Raw genomic sequence first — 22,073 nt, 5'->3', positions numbered from 1 at the left:
GAGGAGGATTCACTTGGCACAAGCATGGCAGAAGACAGCCATAAGGCTGACTTCTGAGCAAGCCCTCACAAGCTCTGGGGTAACAGATGTGCCAGGAGAGTACTCCGGAGATTCTGGGCAGTGCTGCAGCCCATAGGCCAGCCCAGGGAGGCTGCTGTAACTTAACCAGTCCAAACAGCAGGTCAGAGTTATGACAGGGGCTCTGCAGCCCAGGAATGGTAAGGCACAAAGGTGGCTTAAAGACACCAAAGCCTTTACATCTGTGAGTTCTGTGCTGTGCTTGTTAGTGATGCAGCTGAGAATCTCTCTAAACATTAAATCAAACTGGGATGTGCAACCCAAACTCCAGTGTTTGAATCACACCGCCGTGCATAATACAAATAACGGTGTGCGGTGATGTGTGTGGCCTTTTCGTGATAAAGTAACATACCGCACATTGGCATTTGCAGAATTTCTGTTCACATTTCCTGCTATGTGGTTTTGATAGAGGGCATAATTTAAAAGAGAGAAATTATATTTGCATCATCCCTGGTGACACTGGCTTGTCTGCTTACAACAGCAGCTGATATTAAATCTGGGATGCAATTTGGTTATTGCTACATTAGGGTGGAGGCATCAAAGGGCCATGTGATGGGAAAAACTGTTCATTCTTGTTACTCTGGGGAATATTGCTTATGTTGTGGGAATTGCATTTTAATAAGAACTAGCAGCTTTTCAAATGCATACTTGGCACAGTGACATTGTTCAGCCTATAAACAATGTTTCTTTTCTTTGCGACATTGTGGACTGGAAGCTGCTTTTCAGCCTGTGGTAAAAGAGGCGAAACTGGGTCCTCTAGAACAACAGATATGGGTACGTCAGTCAGGGAGCAAACTTCTGTCCTTGTCCAGCAGTGACTTCCTGAGATCGGTGGTAATCATTCACTTACCCTTGGCCAACCAATGCTGGAACCAATATAAAGAGTAACAAATCAGAGCAGCTGTCTTACTTTAAAGTAGTATCCTCTTCAGTTGCATTGCTGGGAAGAAATGCACAGCACTGCCACAATTTAGAAAACCCCATGAGTTCTGAGCGCTGGATAACCTCAAGACATTGGCACTAGGATTCTCTCTCTAGTAGGCATTTTTTCTTATGAAATGAGCAGTCCCATGTGATGCAATTACTGTCAGGGCCTGATTTTCAAAAAGCTACGCCTATGACTGTACATGCTGTAGTGTATGGACAGCCACCTGATCTGCTTATGCAATTACTTCCCTAAATTAATTGAAAATCAGGCCTTTCAAGAGCTCAGAAGCAGTTTGGGAGCGTGGGAGAGATTAGACTAATCAGAGTCTTCACCACCTTTTAGGGAAATGAAGCAAATAAAAAAATGCTTTTTCAAAAAGTTTTTCTCCCATAACTAGAACGGTGTTGAGATAATTGATCAAAAGCACCCTATCCCAAGCAGAGCTTTCTATGAAAAAGAAAATGGGCTCATTATTTTTCTTGCAAGATGTGAGATACTAAGTGATGTTCAACAGTACTGTCCCCTTCACACATGTCTTGCAGTTGAAGCTCCACTGTTTCCAGCATGGTGCTATTTTTTTATGTTTTGTTCATATAAAGAGTATTTGATATTCTGTAGAAGTGAAATGTCTCTTCCCTCCAAGTGCTGTAAAATCATTTTCTTTAGCAACTGAGTTACCTGGTTCAAAAATCATGTATGACTCAACTTGCAAATCAGTTCAGGAATTTGATTCCAGTTTTAGTAACAATAGCTTTTGTTTTTTAAATAGATCCATTTAAGCAACATATGAACAAAGAACTGGAAGAAAAAGAAATAGGAAACCATTCAGCACGTTCTAAAAGTACAATTCAGCTGAAGGTAATGATGTGTTTGTTTCCCCATCATGAACTTATAAAAGTGCCTGTATTAAATGAAATTGATGTTTAGCTTACATTAGTCCTTTTTGTATGCTTTATTATTCCAAAATTCCAGTATCTGCACTGAAATAGATTCTGAATACTTATTACTGTTGGAACTCTTGTCAGCATTCAGTCAGACTGCATTGTTGCCTAGATTTTTCTTTTTGTCTAGCTCAAAGCTGGAGTCAAAATTTAAGTTCAGATCTTCAACTGGAGTAAATGGGAGCCACTGAGGATCTGGCCCTTATGGTCTAATCTGCACTACTGAAATTAGTAGACATTTTGTTGTTGACTTTTGGTAGGATTAGGATTAGTCCCGCAAGGCCTGATTCTGAGAGGAGGCAAGCACCTGGGCACCTGAACACTTGTTACCACAGGGATCATTCATCCAGTCAGACACCTTGATGTTATTTCATAGATTTAAGACCAGAAGGAACCATCTAGTCTGACCTCCTGAAAACTTAAACTTGTTCAGGATTTGAATCTGGGATCTCTTACACCTAAAACAAGACTCCTACCCTACACCAACAAGCCACACTTAATAGATGTCCTCTTTCATCTACTTGTTCAAATACAATTATCTGTCACTAAGGGTTTTGTTCTCGGGGGAGAAAGTTAAAGATGCCCAGCACATGTAACATCTTGGATAAATTATCCAAGAAGTAAGCTGCAGCTGTCAACTCTGTCGTCCTGGTAGTTTTAGAAAAACTCCTAATGAGTAGGAATCAAAGCTGTATAGATAGACAATACTTTTAGAAAATGAATATCATTTTTTATTACTTGGATTGCCATAGCATTCAAAATGTGCTAGACTCTTTCCAAACATCGATACAGTCCTTGCCTAGAAGGGTATGCAATCTGTTTTAGATTTTTAAATTGATGGTCCTTCTCATTTGTCATCTTGCTCAACAATTATCATTAGTTTTGCACTCCTAGTAGTGACTAACTACTAGTCCTAAAATGAACCACATAAAACACATCTTGATATTCATGTCCTAGGACTACTGTATCCTATTATTCATCTCCATGACATGTTACTTCTAGTTGCATATAGATTACGTCACCATGAAAACAGTTTTTCTCACACACACAGAGCACAGTTATTCAACACAAGGGTAGATTGATTACAAATCACTGATCTTAATCAACAAGCAAGAAATCTTGGTTTGAATAATCAATTTTAATCTTGTTTTGCATTGATTCTCATTAATTGGTATAATTTGATACTTTTTTGTTAATAAAAGAATATACTCTATCTAAACACATTTATTGAAGCAATTACATAGCTTAACATGTCTGAATGGCTTCCTAATCTTTACATTTTTATTATGTTAGAAAGTGGTGAATGATTTTCTTATTCAGTAAATTAATTTTTTATTCATGATTTGTGTCAAGCTGCATTTGAATGGAAATTGGAATTTAGTTTAAAAATCTACAAAACAGTATTTTAAATTTTTATTAGTTAAGTAATTAAAACTACCTTAAGTTCTGGATGCATAAATTAAAAAAACTAAGTTTATCAAAACATGTTTTGTATTTTAAACTACCTGATTTAGTAAACAAAAGAAGTATATCTGTAGTTAATGAATTGAACTGATTATTTCACCATATCCTTTACAACTTTAGAATTACAACTTCATTCACACCTCATTTTTTATTCATATTCTGCTTTTTCTAGTTTAATAAACTGAAATAAAGAAAAAATTTCTCTCTGCACTTGCAGAAGAGACTACTGCAGTCAAAAGTTGGACCAAGCATTTTGTCCAACTGTTGTTCAGGTGCTTAGACAGGATCACCAGATCAGTGTCTTTTTAAACTTTGGCAACAAAAATGTACTGCTTGAATATTATTTTTTCTTTAATTTAAATTATTATAATAAATTTAGGTAGTAATATAAATTGTCAACATTTCAAATATTTTTCTTATGCAGAAAAATCACTTAATTTGCATTAAAAATGCAAATTCCTTCTTGGTTTCTTTAAATCATTTATTTTTATCCACCTGATATGTTGGCTTACCCTCCTTCAGGCTGGAGTCTGATGTTTAATTGGAATCTTACAGTAGGCCATGATGATCTTTGTTGAAGGGTGGCCATAGGTAAAGACACAGAACAAATGCAGAGGTGATCTGTAAACTGATGCATGATGTACATTGGTAAATTGAGTGCAAGTGAGAACAAATGAGGCTAGGGTGTAACTTACTTTGTGAGAGGCGAGAAGAAGCTAGAGTCTTATTTAACTTGCCCCTGCTAATTGCTTCCTCTGCACCCATCGCTTCTGGCCTTTCAGAATGTAAATCACACTTCCTTATGCTTCCTGGTTAAACTCTTTAAGGCATAGCAACTAACATGTAATTTACATCGCCTCTGAATTTGGTCTTTGATCTTAAAAAAGTGCTTACGTGAATTATCTTATTTTTCATATGGTAAAGAAAGTAAATGGTGTGTTTACACCATGGAGACTATATCAGCATTGCTATGCTGGCATAGCCCCATAATGTACATGCAGACTACGCTGACAGAAGGAGTTTTCTTGCAAATATCAGAACACCACCTCCCTGAGCAAAGTTAGCTATGTTGTTGGAAATCCACTTCCATCAAAATAAGCTACATCTGCAATGGGTTTTGTTGGCATAGCTACATTGGTCAGAGGTGTGGTGTTTTTTCCACCCCCCAACCGAAGTAGCTATACCAATAAAAACTTGTAATGTAGACCAAGCCTGAGAGATTGTGCATGTTGAAGGAAGAAAAATTTGTATCAAGTTTGATAGACTAGTATTTCATATGTTATTAAAATAACTGCCATAGGAATGTATATTTTTAGCTGTATGGTGCTAAGTAATAAAGTAACACGTTTGATTTTCTTGTCTTTTTTTTTTTTTTCCAGTGGCCAACGCTGGGCCAGTTAGTTTTTTCTTCTTCGTTACAGCAGCCGAGAACTTTTAAGCCAGATAAAGAAGCTGATTTGAAACGGCTTCATCTTCATAAGACTTTAGAATCCACCTGGCCAAAAGTGAACAGCCAGTTCTTATCCAAACTAACTAAACAGAACAATCACCCGTTTACCCTGTTACAAAAGGAACTCTTTTGTATTATGAATCAGTACAAGGACTTGTTCTACCCAGAAAGAACTGCTTTAGGGAATGGGGAAGAAGTTCGTCATGCTTACTGTCTGCATGCAGTGAATCACATCCTGAAGGCAAATGCCCAGGTCCTCAGCAATAATGCCAAACGAAGGGATCAGAAGCCAGCCATTGATAATGATGATTTCAGGGACCAAGGACTCACCAGACCTAAGGTGGGAGGACTCCATTAGCATAATCTTTTGCTGGGTAATTGGCCCTGCCATGCAAATGTCATCATAGTTTATCATCCACTAGCTCTTATATCTTTTGACATGTTCCCAATTTTTGTCTTTCCACACTGGCTGATCGTGTTGTCTTGAAGCTGTCTGTAAGTGGCAAGGGCAAATAGTCTGGGAAAAGGGCTAACTTCAATTTGCACATTTTGCAGGCAGACTAATTCCAGGAGACCTGTTTTTGTTGGAAGAGTTTTTCTAGTGCCATTACAGATCGATGTGTGTCTCCTTCCTTGTTCTTATTCCATTCCTGCTACACTAGCAAATAAAGAACCTCCATATCTCCCTTTACAACTTATACTGTTGCTGCAGTTGGAGGTCAACATCTGTACAGACTGCCCCAGAAAATCACGTGCTGCCCTTAGGACCAGTGGAAATGGCTCTGTATAGTCACTACTCTTCAGCCAAAGCCTTATGAGTTCCCACTTCCTTCTACCTGTTTCTCAAGGGCTACTGTCATTGCAGGTCCCGCTTTGCTTCAGACGTTCTTTGTATCCGGTGCAGCATAACTTGGGACCAAAATTCCTCTGCTGTTATTACATAACTCTATTGCTATGTCAACTAAAAATCAGCAGGGACCTATCTGTATTGGCCCTAGGGGATCCAGTCCCATCAGATTCTAATAAGGCCACTTTCCCCTTTCATTGGTGATGAGGCCCAGATTAGAGCTGTCCTGCAATCAAATTATGTTCTTGATAGGGAACATGTCACTAAGCCGCCATAAACTGATGGATGGACAGCTGGATTCAGTTTGCACTGATTTGTCACTAGAAGTGTAAGTGGCCTGGTTTAAAAGTTCCAGTGTTGGATTGTCGCAGTACGTTGTGGACTGATTACCTTTTAAAACCATCTGGTTTGGTTTTTTTTCTTCTATTAGTTTATTTAGGTATTTTGGGTGGTTTTTTTACTAGAACCGAACTTAGATCCAAATACGGCACCAAGTCCAAGTAGCTGTGTAGAGGCGACTCCCACCATTTGGCTGGATAATCTGTGTGCGGGGCTTTGCTAGCTTGTGTGGGGAGAATAGAAGGATCTGCAGAGTGGAAAATCCTCTGGTGCCAGTGGGCCGTGTCTTGTCCATGCCCTGCATGCTAATGACCAGAGTGTCCTTTGCAGAGCTGAGCTCCAGACCACGGTTGGGAGTAAGCACCTGGGCATCTAGCCCCATCCATTGTACAGCAGAACTTCACAGGTTCATCTTCCAGTGGTTCCTCTTTGCTCACAGAAAAGGGGGCTTAAGTTTACACATTGCATTTCCTGTTCCAGCTGAGTCACTTATAGCTGACTCGCAATAAGGTGTTTGGAAGCCAGCAGCTAAGGCTTGTTTTAGTGGAAGTGCGTTTTGAAGCACTTCACTGAGCCAGCTTCTGGACCCAATCATATCTGTTCAGTCAGGCTTTCATCACTCAGGCATAACCCTCTACCTTAGAATTTGTTTGCAAGGGACCTATATTTCCTTTAATCCAGATGGCACAATAATGGGTACTATGTGCAATAATAAATAAAATTCAGGCATCTGTGTATTTTTTGTGCTTCATAGGTTGATGTGCATTCCCTTCTTCTCTAGAGAAGACCTCGTTACCAAGGAAAGTTATCCTTTTGTAATTGTGTTGGTCCATACAGGTGCTGATAGTAGTGCCCTTCCGTGAATCTGCCTTACGCGTGGTGCAGATTTTCATCAGCCTCCTTGAGTCAGAGAGTAAAAAACAAATAGATGTAAGTAACAAAAAGCGCTTCAAAGGGGAGTTTGGTTCTGATCCAGATGAGAAACCTCCCAACCTGAAAAGACCTGAAGATTATGAAGCTGTGTTTGCAGGCAACATCGATGATCATTTCAGGATAGGTAATAAAATCATTTGATGAGTATTTTAGTTCTAAAATTAAAGAGCAGGAATACAGTTTTCCTAAATGACTTAGGAGCCTAATTTCTGTTGACTTCCAATTAAGCTTAGGCTCCTAAGTGCCTAAATCACTCTTGAAAATGCAGTTTAGGTACTCTTGAAAATTTCATTCCAGGTCAAGGGTTTGTTTTGGTTTTTTTTTTTTTTTTTTTTTGGTAAAGTAACATTATGAAATCTTTTTCTGCTTCGTGGTTAAGATCAAGTTTAATATAATTTTAAAACCCAGTGCATCTTTTATTGGAGCTGGGGGAATCCACATTGCAATTGGGAAAGGATGGACTTGGTATAATCGACCTCTTCCACCTGTAATGACTATAGTTTCTCTTGATTTTTTTAAAGCAGTTTGTTTGCACTGAAGTTATTAATCAGTAATGGCCTGAGGAAAATTTAGAAATTCTGTAATGAGCAAAGCAATTTTCTACTGTATTGCATATGATTTCCAGCAGAGCTTTCATGCATGCAAAGGATGGGCAGTGAGTATGAATACTAGCTGAGCAGAAAATGTCCAGACTGTTTAATAAATTGAAACTTCATGCTGGCTTGGTAGTGTGGTATGCAGATAATTAGCTTGTGGCTTGATGCCATGAGGAGTAGATGGTTGTTCAAACTTACCTAGACAGATAAGAAGAGGCTCTTAAAATTATTGTCCCTTGAAAGATAAATTGGCCTTAAGATGTTTGATAATGTCATGGCAAATGCAAGCATTTGCCCCATCACCAGTGAATAGCTGTGATTTACTGAGTGTTACGCTGCTTTCTGCAGCCAAATCACTCTCCAATATCCCATCCCATGTAAAAACCTGTCTGATTCACCTACTGCTGTGAAGAAATGCACATCTGAATAGAGAGGAAATCGTCATCTGTCATCTTGTAGCAGCATTGTGATGGCATCTATCACCATGTTATCTAGGCACTAAAATCCTTTTTAGTATGGATTAGGGAATGCATTTTAAACTCTACTAGTTCATTATTATTTTTAATATTTTTACAAAATATTTGTCAATGTTTTTGTTACATTGAATTGCAACTCTGTCTTGTGTGTTTATGCCCTCTGGTAGCTTATTTCTTTGGCTTGATTTCCAGTGAGGAGCTTTTAAAATACAAAAGGTAAAACCCTGGCCCTGTTGAAGTCAGTGGGAGTTTTGCCATTGGGTAGAATTCCTGACTTAAAGTGTCTAACTCGGGCACAGAAAGCTGTGGGCCCAAATACCATCAATGGTGTAGTCATGACCTGGATAACTAACTCATCACTTTATTTTTGTACAAAAGAAACAGTACCTAGGTCAGCCCAGCATGCCTGATATATTATGCTAGTGTAGAACCAGTGCCCATAAAGTTACTCCAAACTGGCATTGATGGTATTGAGAGCAGAATGGGTCATCCTGCCTTTATGAAGGAGGGGAGTGTTGTGTTTTAGTAACCTATGGATCTGTGAATGGTATTGATATATTTTTAAAGGTGCTCCATCCAGTTCTCCTTGGACAGAGTAAGATAATGATTACAACAACATTTAAAGGGGAAGGGTATAAACTGGGGGTGGGGGAGAAGGAGAGAGAATTGTGGGTTTTTTCATTGCATGACCCTTTGGGATGGGGGGGAAAGGAAGTATGGTGATCAAACAGCAGTATTTTCTTAGTATGTTTGACTTTTTTTGGTTTTTATTGGACAGGGGTTGCTGTTCTTCAAAAGAGCATGCGATTATATGCACCATTTTACTCTTCTGATATCATCATTGCCTCTCCCCTTGGCTTGAGGACCATTATTGGGGCAGAGGGGGAGAAGAAGAGAGATTTTGATTTCCTCTCATCGATAGAAATTCTTATAATTGATCAAGCAGATGTTTACCTGATGCAGAATTGGGAACATATTCTGGTAGGTTTTTTCACCCAATATTACTTTGTTTGACATGCTTATGCTATGTCTAACTAGTGAGGTAATTCATCCCTAGCAATAAACTCTGTGTCAAATTTTCATTTTCTCTCTCTCTTCCCCCACTTAATAATGTTTCATCTCACTAACATTTTCATATGCTAAAAGTAATTTTGTCCTAAAATTACAGATGCATGCTGAAGTCTGCTAGGCCTATGATCCTCCTTGGATTTCAGTAATACTCAGCACTTTTACTCTGTAGGTCTCAATATTTGGCATTTCAGTAGCACATTTTATCCAAATTTCTGTGAAGTGTTGATTAAATCTTGGAACAGCCCTATGAGGAAGATAGCAGGGATCGCTTCACTCACTTCTGGGAGGGAACATAGCAGTTGTACGGCAGTTTACAGTAATATTAGACAACATTTCAGGTCAGAAAATAAAGTAGAAAACTGTATCTGATTGTAACTATGTTTAGAACTTGGGAAGGAAGTTGCTTTCTGTCTGCCTTGGAATTTGGCTTAGCCGGGTTAGCATCGCGATGGTTGCCGAATTTAGGTAATTCATAAACACTCCTTGAATTATTACTTAAAATGTGAGCTCTGTATCTTTCGGGGGAAAAATACATTGTTCCGTATATTAAAACAAAGCAGATTTCCATGAGACTGCTGGACTGAAACACCCTACTAAGGTGCCCGGGTATAAATTCCTAAGATTTAAGAAGCACTGTTAACACTGTGCTTTCAGAAGTGAGCTTGGAGAGTGTCTTTTTTAAGTAATGTGTCCCGGGGGGGGGGGGGAGCATAAAACTGAATATTAACAAAAAATGCATTCATTGATGCCAATCCAGAAGCTTCTCTGAGTGAAATTCACTGATGTGGCACATAAGCCTGGTGCTGTCTCCTCTGCACAGGGATGAGTTCACCATCTGTGTTCATAACTCTCACTAAGTGCTATGTGGGTTCCACTTGGGCTTTATTGATTAGGTCTAAAGTTTCTGGAACTGGTCCAACATGGGGAGGAAATCAGGAGCTGGGACCATACCAACAATGAAATCTACTTCACTTTAAGCTTCTAAAGTCTGCGGAGCTAATGACCTACTAGATTTCTTTTTACAGGGCCTAATTAAATTTCTGTTCATCTGATGAGTGAGCAGGATCCAGAAAGCTGTGTTTTGGGAGGCTGCTAGTTTGTTATGCTGTCGGCTGACTTGTTCATTTCCACTCACTTTCGCAGTGCAGTTAACTTACTTGCCAAGTGTGCGTTCGTGGTCTAAAGTCACATACATCTGTTTCTCTTCATTTAAAGCACCTAATGAACCACCTCAACCTCCTTCCTTTGGAGTCCCATGGTGTAGATTTTTCACGAGTGCGCATGCTGAATCTGAATAACTGGTCAAAGTATTATCGTCAAACGCTACTGTTTAGTGCTCTTCAAGATCCCCAGATTAACTCTATCTTCAATAAGAACTGCTTCAATTACAGAGGCCAGGTGAGTTCATGGACAGGCCAATAACTATCTTAGATTTTGGAGGTAACAGGATCAGCTGCTTCCTACGTGTCCTTGTGGCCAGGGGTGACTTTTTGCTGCACCCTAGCTCAGTTTCCCCTCTTGATTCCTCAATAACTCTAACCCCCCCCCCCCCCCCCCCCCCCAAAAGCACCTTTAATGAGTCTGGTGGCCATTCTTTGGGTTTGGTTTAAATAACATAAAGTTATTCTACCCAATCTTAAGCTGGGCCCAGCCCCTCATCCCTGAGGTCTTGCCTCTGATGGTTCTCTGAGCCTCTGGAGAAGACACAAGGTCGATCCTGCCTTCTTTGTCTTCTCTGCAAAAGGAAAACTAAACCGGCAGCTGCAGGTTTCTGCTCAACCATAACTCCCTTTGGTCCCTTCCTTATGGACCAAAGCAGGAGACTCTCTCATCCTGCAGCTTCACTCTGCAGACCATCCCCTGAGAGGCCAGGCCCCGTAGGCCTGGTTTAGTCACATGGCTGTCAGGTGACAGTTCAGTTTCTTCACTGTGGAGGCAAACAAGCTGCCCTCACAGTGGACTGTGACCTGTCTCCCTTTAGAAGGGCCAGCCACCCTCTGACAAGATGCCACGTTAATCTTCAACATGAAGAAACAGCAATAGAAATTCCTATTGTTTGTGCATGTGCCAATAATTCATATAATGCACATCAGTTTTTAATCTACAGGACAGTGCAGCCTGCACTAAGAACGATCTCCAATGGCAAACTATTGCCTTAAGCAACCATTCTTATACCCAGAGATTCCATTGCAATTTTATTTGATCTATTAGATTTGTTTTTTTTATTTAATGTGTTCATTATGGCAGTGCCTAAGAGCCAGCCAAGAAAGGACCCCATTGTGCTAGGCACTGTGCGAACACAGAGTCGTTACAGAGACTCCTGATGTGACAAAGTTTCAGGTCAAATTTTAGGGATTGGTTTTGTATCGAATCTTATAAACCTGACTATTAATAGAGGGGTTGTGGGGTTTTTTTTTGTTTTTTTTTGGGGGGGGGGGGGGGGAGTTTCCAATGGCATTTTTGCTTACATGTTACATTCTCTCTAACTTGCTTGCAAGCCAAATACTATAGCATTGAATTAATCCATGAGAACCAGAAAGTGAAAATGACCATTGTCCAAGACGAGCAAAAGGCATACAGAAAGCAGTGAGTTAGTTCCCACTCCCATATCCTCCTAGTTGCCATGTCATGTATAGTTACACAGATTCTGTGTGGAAGTAGGGCTGCCAGTAGTTCTCTATTGACTTCTTCAGGCAACAAACGAGGCTGTTTTGAACGAGTATGTCATCAACTGAAAACTGATTAGAATGTGAAGGCTTTTTAAACACCACTTACGTTTCACTGCTTCTCTAACTGTTTGACTTACCCTCTGCAGGTAGCTGTAAGGAACGTACCCTCGATTGGCTCCATTAGCCATGTTGTGGTACAGCTTCCTCATGTCTTCCGAAGGCTGGAAGCTGAAAGTTCTATTTCTGTAATAGATGCAAGGTAATCTGTTGCCGAAACCATTCTGCTATGCCCCAGTGCCTAGTCCAGTTTAGTGCACTCTAGGGCCCACAGGGCAGGTGTACCTAAAAATAATGAAATAGTAAATAGTAATGTGTGCTCTTATCGCTCATGAGATGCGGGTTAGACACTGCAGTCAAATAAATGCACTGGTACTTTTCTCTCCCCTAGTCCTCGCTCCCTGCATTTTTCTTTGTAAATATTATAAACAACATCACAGAACCCTTACACTGATGTACCTTTGTATTTAGCCCTTCTCAAGTCTGGAAACCTTGGTCAGTTTAAAGAGTTTTTTGACTGTGACACAGAATAATAATGTTTGGGAGTTGTGGGGGGGGAGGGGGTTGGTGTTCTTTTTTTGGTTTTTTTTTTTGGTAAGGTTTCTTCCCCCCCCCCCCCCCCCCCCCCCCTTCTTAAGAAAGCTCCTTTACATATTGGAAAGATGGGTATTGACTCAGGATAATATTCATGTGCATTTTCTTAACCCAGGTTTCAGTTCTTCATTGACAAAGTTTTGCCTGAGTATCGTGATGCAATCATGTCACATACACTCATTTACATTCCATCGTATTTCGACTATGTGCGTCTTCGAAATTACTTCAAGAAGGAAGAGCTGAATTTTACACATATCTGTGAATACACCAAAAGATCTGGTATCTCCAGAGCAAGACAGTTCTTCCTCAAGGGAGAGAAGCAGTTCTTAATTTTCACTGAACGCTTCCACTTTTACAAAAGGTAAGTCATGGGCCAGATTCTGCTTTGAGATGCACATATGGAAATCTGAAGGCAAAGTCTTGCCCTTGGGATATGCTAGCCTCAAACTAGCAGTAATGGATGGGTGGTGGTGGTCTGGTTCGTGAACCAGTGTAACCTGTTTGGAGAATCCTTCTTAGATTGAAGTAGGAGACTCATGAAATATTAACACAAACAACAATGGCAAGTATTCCCTTAAATATTTAATAATACATTAAATACTGTACAGGGTTCAATGTTGGGAGTTGGTAAATGCACCCAACTCCCCACTGACATCTGCAGGAACACAGCACCATCCAGAATTGTCCTCATAGTCATCACAGTCTGCATCTGTGTTGGGATAATTCCTTTCACCTCTGGAAAGGAACATGGAGTTTGTTCCGTGACAGCAGCACTACTAAGAGAGTTTTTAGGGGGCCCATAGTAAGTTTTCTACTTGAAACAGTAGAATTTAGTAAGGCAACCCGAAATTACAAAAGTAGGATTCTGCTAGGAGCCCAGAGGCTGATGAAACTGACCTTGCGTAAAAGTTATAGGATCCTTATTGAGCACAAGTCAGGGTCAGGGTCTCTGCTAAATTACATTCAGAAGAGCACCTACAGCTGCTCAGGTTTCAGAGGAACAGCCGTGTTAGTCTGTATTCGCAAAAAGAAAAGGAGTACTTGTGGCACCTTAGAGACTAACCAATTTATTTGAGCATGAGCTTTCGTGAGCTACAGCTCACTTCATCAGATGTTTACCGTGGAAACTGCAGCAGACTTTATATACACACAGAGAATATGAAACAATACCTCCTCCCACCCCACTGTCCTGCTGGTAATAGCTTATCTAAAGTGATCAACAGGTGGGCCATTTCCAGCACAAATCCAGGTTCTCTCACCCTCCACCCCCCCACACAAATTCACTCTCCTGCTGGTGCTAGCCCATCCAAAGTGACAACTCTTTACATAATCAAGTCGGGCTATTTCCTGCATAGATCAAGGTTTTCTCACATCCCCCCCACCCCCATACACACACAAACTCACTCTCCTGCTGGTAATAGCTCATCTAAACTGACCACTCTCCAGGTTTAAATCCAAGTTAAACCAGAACATCTGGGGGGGGGGGCTAGGAAAAAACAAGAGGAAACAGGCTACCTTGCATAATGACTTAGCCACTCCCAGTCTCTATTTAAGCCTAAATTAATAGTATCCAATTTGCAAATGAATTCCAATTCAGCAGTTTCTCGCTGGAGTCTGGATTTGAAGTTTTTTTGTTTTAAGATAGCGACCTTCATGTCTGTGATTGCGTGACCAGACAGATTGAAGTGTTCTCCGACTGGTTTATGAATGTTATAATTCTTGACATCTGATTTGTGTCCATTTAGTCTTTTACGTAGAGACTGTCCAGTTTGACCAATGTACATGGCAGAGGGGCATTGCTGGCACATGATGGCATATATCACATTGGTGGATGTGCAGGTGAACGAGCCTCTGATAGTGTGGCTGATGTTATTAGGCCCTGTGATGGTGTCCCCTGAATAGATATGTGGGCACAATTGGCAACGGGCTTTGTTGCAAGGATAAGTTCCTGGGTTAGTGGTTCTGTTGTGTGGTATGTGGTTGTTGGTGAGTATTTGCTTCAGGTTGCGGGGCTGTCTGTAGGCAAGGACTGGCCTGTCTCCCAAGACTTGTGAGAGTGTTGGGTCATCCTTTAGGATAGGTTGTAGATCCTTAATAATGCGTTGGAGGGGTTTTAGTTGGGGGCTGAAGGTGACCGCTAGTGGCGTTCTGTTATTTTCTTTGTTAGGCCTGTCCTGTAGTAGGTAACTTCTGGGAACTCTTCTGGCTCTATCAATCTGTTTCTTTACTTCTGCAGGTGGGTATTGTAGTTGTAAGAAAGCTTGACAGAGATCTTGTAGGTGTTTGTCTCTGTCTGAGGGGTTGGCGCAAATGCGGTTGTATCGCAGAGCTTGGCTGTAGACGATGGATCGTGTGGTGTGGTCAGGGTGAAAGCTGGAGGCATGCAGGTAGGAATGGCGGTCAGTAGGTTTCCGGTATAGGGTGGTGTTTATGTGGCCATTGTTTATTAGCACTGTAGTGTCCAGGAAGTGGATCTCTTGTGTGGACTGGACCAGGCTGAGGTTGGTGGTGGGATGGAAATTGTTGAAATCATGGTGGAATTCCTCAAGGGCTTCTTTTCCATGGGTCCAGATGATGAAGATGTCATCAATATAGCGCAAGTAGAGTAGGGGCTTTAGGGGACGAGAGCTGAGGAAGCGTTGTTCTAAATCAGCCATAAAAATGTTGGCATACTGTGGGGCCATGCGGGTACCCATAGCAGTGCCGCTGAAAGGTATACATTCACCCAAATGTGAAATAGTTATGGGTAAGGACAAAGTTCAGCCACCAGGTTAGCCGTGACATTATCGGGGATAGTGTTCTTGACGGCTTGTAGTCCATCTTTGTGTGGAATGTTGGTGTAGAGGGCTTCTACATCCATAGTAGCCAGGATGGTGTTATCAGGAAGATCACCGATGGATTGAAGTTTCCTCAGGAAGTCAGTGGTGTCTCGAAGGTAGCTGGGAGTGCTGGTAGCGTAGGGCCTGAGGAGGGAGTCTACATAGCCAGACAATCCTGCTGTCAGGGTGCCAATGCCTGAGATGATGGGGCACCCAGGATTTCCAGGTTTATGGATCTTGGGTAGTAGATAGAATATCCCAGGTCGGGGTTCCAGGGGTGTGTCTGTGCGGATTTGATCTTGTGCTTTTTCAGGAAGTTTCTTGAGCAAATGCTGTAGTTGCTTTTGGTAACTCTCAGTGGGATCATAGGGTAATGGCTTGTAGAAACTCGTGTTGGAGAGCTGCCGAGCAGCCTCTTGTTCATATTCCGACCTATTCATGATGACAACAGCACCTCCTTTGTCAGCCTTTTTGATTATGATGTCAGAGTTGTTTCTGAGGCTGTGGATGGCATTGCGTTCCGCATGGCTGAGGTTATGGGGCAAGTGATGCTGCTTTTCCACAATTTCAGCCCGTGCACGTCGGCGGAAGCACTCTATGTAGAAGTCCAGTCTGCTGTTTCGACCTTCAGGAGGAGTCCATCTAGAATCCCTCTTTCTGTAGTGTTGGCAGGGAGACCTCTGTGGATTAGTATGTTGTTCAGAGGTATTTTGGAAATATTCCTTGAGACGGAGACGTCGAAAATAGGATTCTAGGTCACCACAGAACTGTATCATGTTCATGGGGGTGGAGGGGCAGAAGGAGAGGCCCCGAGATAGAACAGCTGCTTCTGCTGGGCTGAGAGTATAGTTGGATAGGTTAACAATATTGCTAGGTGGGGTGAGGGAACCATTGCTGTGGCCCCTTGTAGCATGTAGTAGTTTAGAAAGTTTAGTGTCTTTTTTCTTTTGTAGAGAAGCAAAGTGTGCGTTGTAAATGGCTTGTCTAGTTTTAGTAAAATCCAGCCACGAGGAAGTTTGTGTGGAAGGTTACACCAACATTCCACACAAAGATGGACTACAAGCCGTCAAGAACACTATCCCCGATAATGTCACGGCTAACCTGGTGGCTGAACTTTGACTTTGTCCTTACCCATAACTATTTCACATTTGGGGACAATGTATACCTTCAGATCAGCGGCACTGCTATGGGTACCCGCATGGCCCCACAGTATGCCAACATTTTTATGGCTGATTTAGAACAACGCTTCCTCAGCTCTCGTCCCCTAAAGCCCCTACTCTACTTGCGCTATATTGATGACATCTTCATCATCTGGACCCATGGAAAAGAAGCCCTTGAGGAATTCCACCATGATTTCAACAATTTCCATCCCACCACCAACCTCAGCCTGGTCCAGTCCACACAAGAGATCCACTTCCTGGACACTACAGTGCTAATAAACAATGGCCACATAAACACCACCCTATACCGGAAACCTACTGACCGCTATTCCTACCTGCATGCCTCCAGCTTTCACCCTGACCACACCACACGATCCATCGTCTACAGCCAAGCTCTGCGATACAACCGCATTTGCTCCAACCCCTCAGACAGAGACAAACACCTACAAGATCTCTGTCAAGCTTTCTTACAACTACAATACCCACCTGCAGAAGTAAAGAAACAGATTGATAGAGCCAGAAGAGTTCCCAGAAGTTACCTACTACAGGACAGGCCTAACAAAGAAAATAACAGAACGCCACTAGCGGTCACCTTCAGCCCCCAACTAAAACCCCTCCAACGCATTATTAAGGATCTACAACCTATCCTAAAGGATGACCCAACACTCTCACAAGTCTTGGGAGACAGGCCAGTCCTTGCCTACAGACAGCCCCGCAACCTGAAGCAAATACTCACCAACAACCACATACCACACAACAGAACCACTAACCCAGGAACTTATCCTTGCAACAAAGCCCGTTGCCAATTGTGCCCACATATCTATTCAGGGGACACCATCACAGGGCCTAATAACATCAGCCACACTATCAGAGGCTCGTTCACCTGCACATCCACCAATGTGATATATGCCATCATGTGCCAGCAATGCCCCTCTGCCATGTACATTGGTCAAACTGGACAGTCTCTACGTAAAAGACTAAATGGACACAAATCAGATGTCAAGAATTATAACATTCATAAACCAGTCGGAGAACACTTCAATCTGTCTGGTCACGCAATCACAGACATGAAGGTCGCTATCTTAAAACAAAAAAACTTCAAATCCAGACTCCAGCGAGAAACTGCTGAATTGGAATTCATTTGCAAATTGGATACTATTAATTTAGGCTTAAATAGAGACTGGGAGTGGCTAAGTCATTATGCAAGGTAGCCTGTTTCCTCTTGTTTTTTCCTAGCCCCCCCCCCCCCCCCCCAGATGTTCTGGTTTAACTTGGATTTAAACCTGGAGAGTGGTCAGTTTAGATGAGCTATTACCAGCAGGAGAGTGAGTTTGTGTGTGTATGGGGGTGGGGGGGATGTGAGAAAACCTTGATCTATGCAGGAAATAGCCCGACTTGATTATGTAAAGAGTTGTCACTTTGGATGGGCTAGCACCAGCAGGAGAGTGAATTTGTGTGGGGGGGTGGAGGGTGAGAGAACCTGGATTTGTGCTGGAAATGGCCCACCTGTTGATCACTTTAGATAAGCTATTACCAGCAGGACAGTGGGGTGGGAGGAGGTATTGTTTCATATTCTCTGTGTGTATATAAAGTCTGCTGCAGTTTCCACGGTAAACATCTGATGAAGTGAGCTGTAGCTCACGAAAGCTCATGCTCAAATAAATTGGTTAGTCTCTAAGGTGCCACAAGTACTCCTTTTCTTTTTACAGCTGCTCAGTGCTCCCAGCATTGCCTCAGGAAGAATGTCCCCACATGACTCTCCCAATCTCTGTACAGCAGGATGTAGACTAACTTGGAAATCTCATCTTAAAAAAAGGCAGTGAAAACATAAGCTTTGTGCCCATAAATTGACCTGAAACACTCACATCCTGTATCCTTTGAATTTTACAGTATCGCAGAGCCATCTCTTCAACATCCATCATCTGAGTATAAGGGTCTTGCTATTTTCAGTAATACAGATCATCCAGCAGAGTGTGTTGGGTTTTTTGTTGTTGGTTTGAGCATTCTCTTTCTCTCCCCTCCCCCCAACTCTAGCCTTTTTGGCCCTTTAGAATATAACTTTTCTGGTTTAAACCCATATTCTAAGTAACTTTCTTGAAATGGTAATACTTAGCATTTTAGGGGCCAAAGTGGACAGGGTTGGAGTTGACATAGACTTACATCAAGGTCGAATTTGGCCCTGCATCTTTCAAGTGCCTTACAACTATTCACTCATTCTCCATAAGTTCCCTATGTGGCAGAGAGATAACAATATTAACATTTTGCAAACTGAGGCAGGGAGGTTAAAGGACTTGCCCAAGGCCCTCTCGAAGGAAATTATAGCAGAGCCAGGTTTAGAATTCTGGAGTGTCCAGTTCTCAAGTCCTCTCTTTGGTGCAGTAAACCATATAGTGACTCTTACAGCATGTAGAGTGCTTAGGCTGGTAGTGTGACAGCTTCCCAGGGTGTCTCTCTTCAGGTTTTAATATATACATTTGGGTATTTCTGTAGTTGATTTCTTCTCCCTTCCTCTCCACAATAGTCTAGGAAAAAGCATTAAAACTAAGTTAATGCTGGATTTTAAAGAAGGGGGAAAAAAGTCCAGATGTGTAAGTGACAAATCAAGGCTATTCAGAAAAAGTGCTTATTCCTGACTACAGCTGATCAGGTTTTTTTGATGGAATAGTTTTCTGTTTGAAAATGCTGTTTAGTCTAGTCTAAACTTTCCTGTGCAACATTTGATAAAATTTTGATGAAATTTTCAACGGAAAAAAGTAAAAATGCATAACATTGGTCAAAATAAAACATTTTTGATGATTCTGAATCGGTTTTAATTTTCTTTTTGCATGATATTTCAGTTATTCGTTCTGACTGAGAACAAATCTTGTTTTGAAATGTTGGAATTTTCTGTGGAACGGAAATCCCGGTTCTGAACCGGTTTTTGTTCTGACTAGCACATACGTAAGATTGTTCCAAGATTCCAACAGTCTTTTGGCTGTTGTTACATCCTTGGATGTTGTAAAAGCATTTTAAGCGATCAGACACTTAAACTAGTCTACATTCTACTCCTCTGGTAACTCCTAATGTATTGCTAAAGGGGATTTGGATTTTATTTCAGTGATGTATGTCGGGTGGAGGGGGGGGGAGGAGATAGAGCCAAAAAAAACCCCTATTATCTAAATTTAAGCCAGAAAAGGGATCTCTGTGAGTGGATTTGTACAACCCCATTGAATTGCACTGGTTTAATTTGGACACCGCTGGGGCACACTACCCATGTGAATCCCTTTGCAGGACCAGGGCCTTAGTTTGACCAAGTTTTACTGTATTAGGATTAAATCCAAAAAGTTTGAGTTCAGTGGGAGTTGATGGTGCTCAGCGCTTTTCAGGAAGTGCCCAATACCTAGCAGGATTAAGCTCTAAATTCTGTTTCTGTTTAAGTCAATGTCAAGACTCCCAGCCATCAGTGGATGTAGCACTGGACTCGCAGAGCTCAGTCATGGAAGAGGCTGAGTGCACTTAACTCCAATTGAAGTCAGGGAACTGGGAGAGCTCAGAGCCTCACAGGATTGAGTCCTGAATTTACTATGTAACTTTCATAAATGGACAGTGTAAATAAAGAGTTTCTGAAATCAGATTGCAGAATACAAGATTGTGATAATGGTATTTTTCCCTAATTTAGATACCTAATAAGGGGCATCAGAAACCTCATTTTCTATGAGTTACCGACCTACCCCCATTTCTACAGCGAGGTTTGTAATATGCTGACGGCCACAGCCAGTGGAGAGGAAGCTACTTGGACTTGTACTGTTATCTATTCAAAGTATGAAGCTCAGAAGTTGGCTGCTGTGGTAGGTGTAGATCGTGCTGCTCAGATGCTGCAGTCTAAGAAAAACGTGCACCTTTTTGTTACTGGAGAAAATGAATGAACAAAGTCATGGACCGGGACTCTTGTTGTATGGACTTGGATCTTTTTGTCTAACATGCACAGTGATGCTGTTTTTTAAATAAGGGTTTGGGGAGGAGAAGATGTATCAAAAATATTTTGTTGGATCTTGTTTTACAGGGTTAGTTTGTATATTTAAATACTCCCACTTAAGCCAAAGAGGGAAGTGAAAGGTGCCATTTAAGCAAAGCACGTGTGCTGCTGCTTTTGTGTAAGTGCACAAGCTTAAAAAAAACCTTGACTTTCCTGGCTAACTTACCCCCTGTGCTCTGTCTGCATCCTGGAAAATGTTCAGTAAATAGTTGTGGGGTGAAAAATGCCTCGTTGTTAGACGATGGCACTCCCTTTCCCCCATTCTCCGTCGTCAGAAGCTCCCTATGTTCCTTCATCAAACGCAACTTTCCGCTGTCTCGTTCGGGGGAAATTCTTCCAGATGTTGAGTGTGTTCATGCAAGACATTCTGCACTCCTTACACCCCACATTGCCCCTCAGTTGAGGGCAGGGCATAGGCAGAGCCATTAGACACGGGGGGCCTCTGTAACCCAAGCATGTCATTGAGTGAGTAGCTGAAAACACCTTGACTTGGCCCTTTGAGAACAATTTGGGGTAGGAGTTAATGGATCTTCACTCGGACTGATTAAATGGTCAAAATTTCACCACATTCCATCCTTACAATGCTAATTTCAGTCCCAGTGTTTAAGTTTTATTAACACTATACTTTCAAAGCTAAATGCACACCATTGTGCTTTTCTGCACACTTCCCTTATGTGTGCAGATCCCCAGTGTGCACACCTAGTTACAAGATCACCAAAGCACAGGCATAGACTGCTGAAAACCAATCCAAACTCTTCATAGACAGTTTGCAAAATTACTTGGAGTATGTCTACACAGCAAAGAAAAACCCGCAGCTGGCCCATGCCAGCTGACTCAGGCTGTGGGGCTGTTTCATTGCTGGGTGGACTTCAATCTCAGGCTGGACCCTGAGTCTGGGACCCTTCCAGCCTGAGCCTGGAAGTCTACCCAGCAATGAAACAGCCCTGCAGCCCAAACCCATGTGCCCTTGGCAGCTGGCATGGGCCAGCTGCAGGTTTTTCTTTGCTGTGTAGACATGCCCTTCATGAGTTTCTGAATACCTCAAAGTCAGCGATCTCATTCTGTGGTTTGTGGTCCAAAGCCCTCATCTATGGAGAGCTGTGCTGCCTCTCCTTGTTTACAGGAATTGTGTCATGAAAAGAAGCCAAAAATATATCAAATACTTTCCTAATGTTTACTTTTCCATATAAGCAATTGTAGTTGCCATAGGGACATTATCTGATTGTGGATGGAGGGGCTGGTGGTCTTTGTGATCCAAAGTGGGAAGGGAAATGCCTTCAAGCTATCTAAAGTGTGGTCCATGCTGTAATAAAGCTTAAGGAATTCCTCTCCTTTCCCTGATCCTTAATTAAACTGAGTTGCTACAGGCTAATATATAACATATAATGTTTTGCTATCTGCTCTCAAAATAGTGGTTAGTGTGTATATAAACAGGGAAAATTTAACTCCGGTAAACAAGTACATATTGTGGTAACACTGCATAATTTCAGCCTGTTCCCATATCATAATCATTATTATAATATTGTCAGATGTTTATCTGAGGTGATCATCTGTTGCTATTGTCAGTATGAGCTGTCAGTTCAGCCCTTTAGAAGCATAAGTCTATACAGCTGTTTGCTTTCTATTTTAGTGAGGC

General features: G+C 41.7%; 1 protein-coding gene across 2 annotated transcripts in view; it reads left to right on the top strand.

The window, feature by feature from the left end:
- UTP25 (UTP25 small subunit processome component) overlaps nt 1-21,764 on the top strand; it is a 29,628-nt gene extending 7,864 nt beyond the window's left edge. Inside the window, exons 5-12 of one of the 2 annotated variants that reach the window (XM_048843068.2) lie at nt 1,776-1,864; nt 4,791-5,201; nt 6,885-7,104; nt 8,831-9,033; nt 10,339-10,521; nt 11,939-12,051; nt 12,559-12,804; nt 20,081-21,764. In XM_048843068.2, coding sequence (XP_048699025.2) covers nt 1,776-1,864; nt 4,791-5,201; nt 6,885-7,104; nt 8,831-9,033; nt 10,339-10,521; nt 11,939-12,051; nt 12,559-12,804; nt 20,081-20,327 — 1,712 coding nt within the window. In that variant the 3' untranslated portion in view covers nt 20,328-21,764. Of the gene's footprint in view, nt 1-1,775; nt 1,865-4,790; nt 5,202-6,884; nt 7,105-8,830; nt 9,034-10,338; nt 10,522-11,938; nt 12,052-12,558; nt 12,805-18,312; nt 19,201-20,080 lie in introns of those variants that run through there. The other variant, XM_048843069.2, reaches the window with a different exon arrangement.
- Nucleotides 21,765-22,073: the final 309 nt, after the last annotated feature.

The sequence above is a fragment of the Caretta caretta genome, chromosome 3 (assembly GCF_965140235.1).
Source record: "Caretta caretta isolate rCarCar2 chromosome 3, rCarCar1.hap1, whole genome shotgun sequence".
Classification (NCBI taxonomy): Eukaryota; Metazoa; Chordata; order Testudines; family Cheloniidae; genus Caretta; species Caretta caretta.
The sequence above is the reverse complement of the archived record's forward strand: the minus strand, read 5'-3'. Positions and strand labels throughout refer to the sequence as shown.